The sequence below is a fragment of the Chrysochloris asiatica genome, unplaced genomic scaffold (assembly GCF_000296735.1).
Source record: "Chrysochloris asiatica unplaced genomic scaffold, ChrAsi1.0 scaffold03062, whole genome shotgun sequence".
In the NCBI taxonomy this organism is placed as follows: domain Eukaryota; kingdom Metazoa; phylum Chordata; class Mammalia; order Afrosoricida; family Chrysochloridae; genus Chrysochloris; species Chrysochloris asiatica.
Genome location: NW_006411580.1, coordinates 1 through 10,497, shown reverse-complemented (window position 1 = coordinate 10,497; position 10,497 = coordinate 1). Strand labels below are relative to the sequence as shown.

Genomic DNA, 10,497 nt, shown 5'->3' with positions numbered 1-10,497 from the left:
TTCAAGAAAGTGAGGTGGCACAGAAGGCACTCACTCATCTCTGCCAAGAAATTTGGAAGACAACTATCTGGCCGACTGATTGGAAGAGATCCGTATTTGTTCCCATTCCAAAGAGAGGTGACCCAGTGGAATGCAGAAAACTTTGGATAATATTGTTGATATTCCATGTGAGTAAAGTTTCACTAAAGATAATACAAAAATGGCTGCAAGCATACATTGACAGAGAACTTCCAGAGGTTCAAGACGGATTCAGAAGAGACCGTGGAATGAGGGATCTCATTGCTGATGTCTGATGGATCTTGATTGAAAGCAGAGAATATCAGAAAGATGTTTACCTGTGCTTTACTGACTAAGCAAAGGCTTTCGATTGTGCGGATCATGACAAGCTATGGACAATATTGCGAAGTATGAGTATTCCGGAACACTTAATTGTGCTCAGGAGGAATCTGTACCTGGACCAAGAGGCAGTTGTTCTAACAGAACATGGGAACACTGGATGGTTTAAAATTAAGAAAGGTGTATGACAGGGTTGTATTCTTTCACCATACTTATTCAACCTGTATGCTGAGCAAATAATCTGAGAAGCTGGGTTATACGAAGAAAAACGTGGCATTAGGATTGGAGGAAGACTCATTAACAACGTGCGATATGCAGATGATACAACCTTGCTTGCTGAAAGTGAAGAGGACTTAAAATATTTACTAATGTAAAGAATGTAAAGAAAATGAAAATCCTCACCACTGGACCAATAAACAACATTCTTATCAACAGAGAAAAGATTGAAGTTGTCAAGGACTTCATTCTTGGATCAACTATCAACACTCGTGGAAGCAGCAGCCAAGAAATCAAATGATGTATTGCATTAGGCAAATCTGCTGCACAGGAACTTTTTTAAGTGTTGAACAGCAAAGATGTCAGCTTGAGGACTAAGGTGCGCCTGACCCAGGCCATGGTATTTTCAATAACCTCATATGCATGAGAAAATAAGGAAGACTGTAGAAGAGTTGATGCTTTTGAGGTGTGGTGTTGGAGGAGAATATTGAAAGTGCCATGGACTGCTAAAAGAACCAGTAGATATGTGTTGGAATAAGTGCAGCCAGAGTGCTCCTTGGAGGCCAGGATGGCCAAACTTCATCTCTATTACTTCTGACATAGTGTCAGGAGGGACTAGTCGCTGGAGAAGGAGATCATGTTTGGTAAGGTGGAGGGTCAGAGAAAAAGAGGAAGACCCCCAATGAGATGGATTGGCCAAGTGGCAGCATCAATGGACTCAAGTGTGGCAACAGTAATGAGGTTGACCAGGATCGGGCAGTGTTTTGTTTTGCTGTGCGTAAGGTCACTATGGGTCGGTACTGACTCGATGGCACTTAACAACAACAATAACAATGACTAGTGATGATAAACATTTCTTCATATATTTGTTGGCTACCTGGATCGCCTCCTTGGTGAAGTGTCTGTTCATGTCCTGCACTCATTTTTAATTGGGTTATTTGTCTTTTTCTTATAGAGGTGTTGTAATTTCCTATATATTTTAGATATTAGTCCCTTGTACAATGTGTCGTTACAAAAGAATTTTGTAAAAAAGAGTCCGTTTTACTCTTTTGGTGAAGTCTTTTGATGCTTACAAGTTTTTAATTTTTAGTATGTTCCAATCATCTATTTTGTCTACTTTTGTTTGTGTAATTTTCAAAATGTTTGGTAGTCTGTGTATGCCCTGTATTAGAGCCCTCACATTTGTCCCTATTTTTTCATTGATGGCTTTCATAATTCTGGAAATCACATTTAGGTCTTTAAACTGTGCTGAGTTGGTTTTTGTATAGGTGGTGAGGTAAAGGTCTTGTTTCAATGTTTTGCATATCGCATTCCAATTCTGCCAGCACCATCTGTTAAAGAGACTATCTCCTCCCCATGCAACCATTAGCTCTTGATCCTATGCTACCTCTTGACATGATTGAAGTGAGATGGTGGTGTGTTGTGGAGTCGATTCCGACTCATAGCGACCCTGCATAGGGTTTCTGGGGCTGTAAATCTTTACAGGAGCAAAAAGCCTCATCTTTCTCCTGTGGAACAGCTGGGAGTTTTGAACTGCTGACCATGAGGTTAGCAGCCCGACTTGTAACCTCTATGCTAATGAAGTGAGATGGTTGTATCAAAGTTCCAATACCTAGTATGCATTGGTAAGTCAAAAAGTTTTGCTAGAAAAGCATAAAAATTTTTATTAAATTAAATTATCAGAATGTGAAGCTATTGTTTCTCAACATATCCTCCTTCTAGGTCTATACACTTCTGAAGATAGTTTTTCCATCTCTGTAACCTTCCCAAAAGAACTCTGTGCTCTTCAATTTACACAAGGTCAAAATGACAGTTATGGCATCCTCGAGGGACTCAGATCATGTTCCTTCGAAATGTTTTTTGAGTTTTGAAAACAAAAAGAAGTCTGATGGGGCAAGATCTGGGATGTAGGGTGGATGGAGTAAGGTTTTCCAACAAAATTTTAGTAGGACAATACTTGCTATCCTTGAAGAATGAGCAGGTACATTATTGTGATTTGAAAAAATTTCTTGGTGCATCTTTCCCGGTCTTTCCTCACTAATATAATATTTCATTCTCTTAAAAATTTCTAAGACGCTCCCGTGATTGTCTTTAGTCCTTTGAGAAAATCTATAAAAAATTACCTCTTTGAGATCCCTCTTGAATCTTCCAAGCTCATCTTTCTGCTTTGACTTTTATTGGTCTAGCACATCATCTTGGAAGCCACTGTTTGAATTGGGCCATTTTTTGAAGTCCCCCTAATGAGACAAAAGTTTGGAGTCCCGGTGTGCTGCTGTGGGGTCATGTGCCAGACTGTAAAGTTGCTTTGGATCTTAAGGTCAGCGGTTCAAGCTCACCAGCTGCTCCTTGGAAACCCTCTACAGGGTCACTATGGGTTGGGACAGACTCAATGGCAATTCACAACAACAAAAAATGAGACTAAGAGACGTGTATCTTGGAGAAAACTTGTCTGCAGCCATCCACTGATCCCAGAGACATATTTAAACATGTTTTGTGTGGAATAAACCCATGCATGTATGAACTGGAACCCTTGAAGCAATATTTGTAAGCATTCAATATATGAATATTTATGAAATAAGGGGCTGGTCTTTTGAGGTTTATTCACCATGTCCATTGCACTTTGTGACTCTCTCTATGCAATCCTTACAGTGTGTTCTAATTGTTCAGTGTTGCCGTCTCTGCCGTTAAAAAGGAAGCCCAGTGATAGGGCACCAAACTGAATCCTTTCTGACTCTGCTACCAACACAGGGCATGGTTGCTAGGTGAGAGCTGGTTGAAAGAATGACTAAAGTCATTAATAAACAAATGAACAATTCCTGTTCATTGCTGATGTGTGGCTCCTGATTCATGATGACCCCAAGTACAATGGAATAAAACAGGACCCAGCCAGTGCCATTCTCATGATTGGTTGCCTATCAGACCATTGTGATCTGCTAGATTCTCGCTGGCTGATTTTTAAAGTAGATCACTGGGCCCTACTTCTTAGCCTGGAAGCTCCGCTGAAACCTGCTCAGTATCATAGCAACATTAAAGTCTCCACTGACAGATGTGTGGTGGCTGCACATGGGAGTTGAACCTGGTTCTCCCACATGGAAGGCGAGAATTCTCCCACTGAACCACCCCTGGCCCACCCTGACTGCTAGGCCTGAAAAGAAAAAAGAAGAGGGACTCAGGCACACTCAAGAGTTTCTCAAAAAATAAAAAAATACAAAGCCAATTGAAGAGACTCAAATGACAGGATACAAGTACAAATGTTAGTGGGTGGGGCTGGATGAAGCATTCTTAAAGTGTGCAGGTTGTCAGGGAGGTCCAGCCCACAGAGACAGGACATGAGGGGAGGGTGATGGGACCCGGGATAGGGGAGCCCAGGAGGAGCTTGGAGACGGGGTTGGTTTTTAGCTTACTGACTTGACTTGGGCAGTCCAAGCCTCCAAGGGGCCAGACGCAGATGGGGCAGTCCCAGGAAGCCCTAGAAACTTCCCATCCCTTCCACTCCATGGACTCGGAGCCCTTGTAGCAGGGGGAAGTCGAGCAATGGTCCAAAGACACAATCATCCTCAGGGCTTGGGGATAGGGCAACTGGGGCCCCTAGAGGGCTGGTCTGAAACCAGAGGTTCTCATAGGACTTGGGGCTAGGGGTGAGCCCTCCCAACAGGGGCTGGGTGGAGTTGCAGCGTAGGTAGTGCTCTGGCCCTGGGCTTGTGGGGCCGCCCAACACCTGCCCGTAAAGGACCTGATCATTGGGGCCAGACTGGGGCTGGGGCTGACTGAAAGCTTCTTTTGATTCTCCCTGGAGCACATAGGCCTGGACCAGGGTGGGGAGGTCACAGGTCCCGGAGCTGTCACTGGACTCCCAGGGCCCTGGCTTCTTCTCTTCCTCCTCCATCACCGTGATCTTGGCGATGGGGGGCATGCCAGGGTCCCGAAGGCTGGGCAGCTGAAAGATTTCCTGGACACAAGGACATATAAGGTGAGGGATGGTATATTTTTAGATGTCTGCCCCAGCCATTGCCCTTTCCTGACTTCTGTTGATCTCCTCCTGGAACTCAAAGGGCAATATTTTCAACAGACTTCATATGCCTGACACCTACTGGGTGTTCTATAGACTCACCAATGATTCTTCCCAACAATTCTGTGATTAGTCCCAGTGCACAGTGAGGGGCTGGGGCTCAGACTGGAGGAGGGAGTTGGTATTAAATTCAGGTGCGTTTCTCTCCAAGGGATCTTCATAGGAATTGATGGCAGGGCCAAGTGCTTGTCCTCAGAGGGGGTCTCCCTTCACTTTGGGCCTAAGCCAACACCTCCACACCACTTCCCTCTCCCTGCAGGCTTCTCACCTCCGTCATGATGGTGGGCACCCAGGCACTCAGGCTGCTATGGGCTGGGTCTGGGACACTTGGCCAGAGGTGATTCTTCCTGCTGGAGAAGTGGGCAGGTAAGGACTGGGCCCAGCATGCCCTCTTATCTTCCAGTCCTTCCTCCCACTCAACTCCAGTGGCTGAAGGGGGGACCCCTTAGTGCACAGAGGAGAAGGCAGAGGGTTCAGACTCCCAGACATGGCCCCCAAGGCCTGGAGGACTAGGAGGTACTTAGACCCATCCAGGCCTGCGTCAGTTCTCTCAAAGGGACTCACCTGGAGCTACAGCACAGCCAGGCAGCCCCACAGAGGAAGATGAGCAACAGCAGAAGGCCAAACAGGCCCAAGAGGATGTGCAGCTCAGACTCATCTGGGGTTAGGGGAAAGCCAGAAATGGTTAGAGTGCATGTGGTAAGGCCTTCTCTCTCAGGCTGGGACCCCAGGGCAGATGTATTCTTGGAATGGGGAGTATTTGGTGGGGCATCTGGGTACCCTCCCAGCAGTCCTCTCTGCCCAGCCTCTGTCTCCTTACCCAGGGCCAAGGTCATCAGGGTGAGCCCTGTATTGTTCATGGCCCCGGCCTGGCTGGTGGCCATGAGGTGGACATGATACAAGCTGGCAGGTTCCAGGCCGTGGAGGACAAAGCTCCAGGAAGAGGCATTCAGGACGGCAGCTGGAGGTGGGGGGAGAACAGTCAGCCTGGGCCTGGATGCGGAGGCTTCAGGCTTCCTCCATCATTCTTTCCCTTCCTCCATCATTCTTCCCTCCATCATCCCTCCCCTTGGGCTTCCTGGGATCAACTCACAGGAGGACTGATTCCGAGTGTTGGTCCAGAAGATGGTGTAGTGGGTTAGGGGGCTCTTCCCTAGCTCAGGGGTGTCAGGCACCCACTCCAGCTGAGCCCAGGTCTTGCCAATGTGTTTCAGATGCATCTCTGGGGCACGGGGTGGGTCTGAGACAAGAGAGGTACAAGAGTTGTCAGGAGCAGGGCAGGACAGAAAGGCTCACTGGACACCTTATGTCTAACCAGATGCGAGAAGTGGGATGCACTGCAGGCTGGGTGAGAAAAGAGAGCATGAGAGGAAGCTGTCTGGTTTTCCCCTGCTCAGTGGGCTCAGTTTTCTACGAACTTTGTCTGAATTCCATCTACAACTGTGGTCAAGCAAGAACCTGGTTCTGTCTGACTCCAAAACCTTACTACCTGATTTTTGCCAGGCTTGATTTTGTCTGATTCAGAGTCTGATTTCTACCACACACCCCTTGAATTAGTGTCAGGTTCTTTGTCTAATTTCTATCTCATGTGACACTAATGTTTGCCAAGGCAATAGATTAAATTTTCAGCTTTGTTCCTTGAATTATGGCAAACCCACTGCCCAATTTCTGTCACTCTCACCACCTCATTTATCTCCAGCTGCTTTTCCAGGGGTTAAGTGTAAGCTAGGGGTAATCTTAGGATTGGGAGAGAGCACCTTTCCAGGGTCACAGGTAGGGAAGGAAGATATGCTTCTTTATATTCCTGATTATTGGGGCTCAGGCAGGTCTTGGGAAAGTAGGAGAGGGTTCTGGGAAGGGATCTGACAGTTGACAAACCCTTCTCTTGGGAGTAGGCATAGACATGTTGGGAGGGTCCCACGGCGTCCTGGTATAGAGGGGTCACAGTGATCTCATAGAGCTCAAAGGGTCTGATGTTCTCTGTGAAGAGAAAATGGGGTGCTCTGGTTAGGTGATAACCTCAGCTCTCTAGTCAGGAATAGACTGGACCTCATGCTGCTGCTGGTCTAATCTCTTCAGATGATGAGGAAGCAAGACAGTGATGCTGAAGAAGAACTTGGAAGAACTTCCTGATTCTAAATAAAAGATCCAGACAAAATAGATCAGTGAGACTTCATAAAAATGAAATACCTTTGTTCATCAACAAAGTGAAGAGACTATCTGAAGACTGGGAGAAAATTTTTGGGAACTGGACATCTGACAAAGATCTAATATCCAAAATATACAAAAAGCTTCTACAACATAACAACAAAAAGAAAAACAACCCAAATCAAATCATCCCAAGCCAATAAAAAATGGGCAAAGAACTTGAACAGACATTTCACCAAAGAGGATATTCAAATGGCCGACAAGCACAAGAAAAGATGCATTTGACATTAACCCACTTACCAAACCCAATGCCACTCACAGCAAATGTTGTAGTTAAGTGCCACTGAGTCGGTTCTGACTCATAGCGACACTGTATAGGGTTTCTGAGGACCCTTTGATGAGTTTGAACCACCAACCTTGTGATTCAAATCAACCTTGAAGTTCAGTGTATTAACCCTTCTAATGAGGTGATTGCATTGCACTGAATTGCATCTCAATGTAAAGAAAACAAAAATCCTTACCACTTAACCAATAAACAACATTCTTATCAATGGAGAAAAGATTGAAGTTGTCAAGGATTTCATTCTTATTGGATCAACTATCAACACTCACAGAAGCAGCAGTCAAGAAATCAGACGACTATTGCATTAAGCAAATCTGCTGCACAAGACCACAAAGATGTCAGCTTGAGGACTAAGGTGCTCCTGACCCAAGCCATGGTATTTTCAATAACCTCATATGCATGCGAAAGCTGGACAGTGAATAAGGAAGACTATAGAAGAATTGATGCAGTTGAGTTATGGTGTTGGAGGAGAATATTGAAAATGCCATGGGCTGCCAAAAGAACAAAGCAGATCTGTGTTGGAAGAAATGCAGCCAGAGTGCTCCTTGGAGGCCAGTATGGCCAAACTTCTTCCCTCATACTTTGGACATATTGTCAGGAGGGAGCAGTCCCTGGAGAAGGATATCATGTTTGGTAAGTTGGAGGGTCAGAGAAAAAGAGGAGGCCCCCCCGCCCCCCGAGCAAGGTGGATTGACAAAGTGGCAACATCAATGGGCTCAAGCATGGTAATAATTGTGAGGTTGGCCCAGGACGGGGCAGTGTTTCGTTCTGTTGTGCATAGGGTCGCTATGAGTCGGTACTGACTCGATGACACCTAACAACAATAACAAAAGCATTCACAGCAAATGGAATACTGGTGTGGTGCTGTGGGTCAATGCGCCAGACAACAAAGCTGTTTGAACTTCATGGTTGGCGGTTCAGGCTCACCAGCTGCTCCTCGAAAACCTTATACAGAATCGCTATGGGTTGGATCTGAGTCTATGGCACTTGACAACAACAACTACAATTCCCAGTGAATAGAGAGATGCAAATCCAAACCACAATGAGATTCAATCTCACCTCATTAGAATAACAATGATCGAAAAAGAGAAAAAAGGAAAACAATAGGTGTTGGAAAGGATGTGGAGAAATTGCTGGTGGGAGTCCAAAATGGTACAAACACTGTGGAAAAGTTTGGAAGTTCCTCAAAAAGTTAAGCATAGAACTGCCATATGTCCCGGCAGTCTCAATCCTAGGAAATCATACTCAGAAAGCAGGATGCCAGAAAACAGAACCCTGTGTATCAATCAATATTCACTGCAGCACTCTTCATAATAACCCCAAAGTGGAAACAAAACCAAAATGCCCATCAATAGATGAGTGGTAAACAAAATGTGGTATATACAATGGAATGTTAGTGAGCTGTAAACAGAAATGAAGTCCCGAGAGACTTGCGACACATGAATTAATCTGGACACCAGGCTGAGTGAAGTAAGCCAGTTGCGGAAGGACACATACTGTATGAGCTCAGGTATATGAAATTAGCACATATACAGAAACCAAGGATTATGTGTTTGTGGTTACCAAGGAGAGCAGGAAGAGGGTAAGGGAGAATTTTGCTTAGGGAGCTTTGAGTTTATGTTGATGGTGGTGGAATAATTTGGAAAGAATAGGGAGAATGGTGACACCACATGAAGAATATAATCAATGCACAGAATTACGTGTGCAGAAATTGTTCAATTGGCAAAGACTTTGTTGTGTGGATTTTCACGGCAAAAAAAAAAGTTAAGGGTCCAGAAAGGCTGTGGAATGTGCTTCTCTAGGATGGTTTCTTGTCCATTGTCAAACAAGCATTACCCCTCCCCCTTTTCCCTATACACCCAGGTCTGCTCACCTTGTAGCAAGGTCCCTGCGATGGTCCCTTTATGCTCTATCCTCCAGTTCTTATTGCCGCTGCTGGGGCTGGGGGGACCCAGGCCCCACTCAATCACATAACCCTGAGGCTGGGTGCTGGCAGGTTCCCAGCCCACCCAGAGACTGTGAGGATCTCGGGCCACAGCATAGAGTCTGGCCAGTGGTGGGCCTGGAGACAGAGTGGGAGACAATGAGTGGAATGAAGGTAAAGGAAAGGCAGGCCCTGGAGTCAGAGGCCTGGGTTCAGTACTGGTTGCTGCTTACAAGCTGGGGGACCTGGGGTAAATGAACATCTGAGCCTCAGTTTCCTCATCTGTAATATGGAAATGATAACAGTTCCTGATTCATAGGGTCCTGGTGTGGTTTAAATGATATGATACATGCAACCAACCATAGTGCCTCAGGTAGAATTGTTGTTAAATGTCAGTTCCAACTCATAGCAACCAAGCACAGGATTTCTTTTTTTAAAAAAAGTTTTTATTGTGAATTGAGTGATACTGTATAGGGTTTCTGAGGAGTGGCTGGTGGGTTTGAACCACTGACCACTGGTTTGCAGCCCAGTGCTTATCCTTCAGTGCCAAACCAGGAGTCCTCGGTAGAGTTGTTGTTGTTAAGTGCCATCGAGTCGGTTCCGAATCATAGTGACCGTGTATAGGCTTCCCAAGGAGCGGCTGGTGATTTTGAACTGCTGACCTTGTGGTTCAAACCAACCTTCCGGTCCAGTGCTTTATCCTACAGCACCACATCAGGTAGAGTTGTTGTTGTTGCTGTTAGGTGTTATCGAGTCAGTGCTGACTCCTAACGACCTTATGCACAACAGAATGAAACACTGCCCGATCCTGGGCCAACCTCACTATTGTTGCCACGCTTCAGCCCATTGATATTGCCACTTGGCCAATCCATCTACTGGGGGTCTTCCTCTTTTTCTCTGACCTTCCACCTTATCAAACACGACATCCTTCTCCAGCAACTGGTCCCTCCTGACAATATGTCCGAAGTATGAGAGACGAAGTTTAGCCGTCTTGTCCTCCAAAGAGCACTCTGGCTGCACTTCTTCCAAGACAGATCTGTTGGTTCTACGGGCAGTCCATGGCACTTTCAATATTCTCCTCCAACACCACAACTCAAAAGCATCAATTCATCTATGATCTTCCTTATTTATTGTCCATCTCAGGTTGGAAGGCACTCAAGATGCGACTGGGGAAGAGCTGCCTCTTCAAAGTAGAGTTGACTGTGATGATGCAAATGGAGTAAAGCCCTTGGGACCTTCATTTGCTGATGGGGCACAACTCAAAATGAAGAGAAACAGCAGTAAAAACCCATTGAAAATCAGAACATGGAATGTACAAAGTATAAATCTGGGAAAATTGGAAGTTGTCAAAAATGAAATGGAATGCATAAACATCGATATCTTAGGTATTAGTGAGCTGAAATGGACTGGTATTGGTCATTTTGAATCTGATAACCACATGGTTTACTATGCTGGAAATGA

General features: G+C 45.5%; 1 protein-coding gene across 1 annotated transcript; it reads right to left on the bottom strand.

The window, feature by feature from the left end:
• Window positions 1-4,021: 4,021 nt before the first annotated feature.
• Window positions 4,022-9,174, bottom strand: LOC102833274 (granulocyte colony-stimulating factor receptor-like; the record flags this gene model as incomplete). Its single annotated transcript, XM_006878088.1, has 7 exons — window positions 4,022-4,501; window positions 4,890-4,971; window positions 5,186-5,279; window positions 5,442-5,582; window positions 5,715-5,861; window positions 6,500-6,601; window positions 8,986-9,174. Coding segments are annotated over 7 exons (1,235 nt in total), but the record flags the coding sequence as incomplete, so codon positions are not given.
• Between the last annotated feature and the right edge of the window lie 1,323 nt (window positions 9,175-10,497).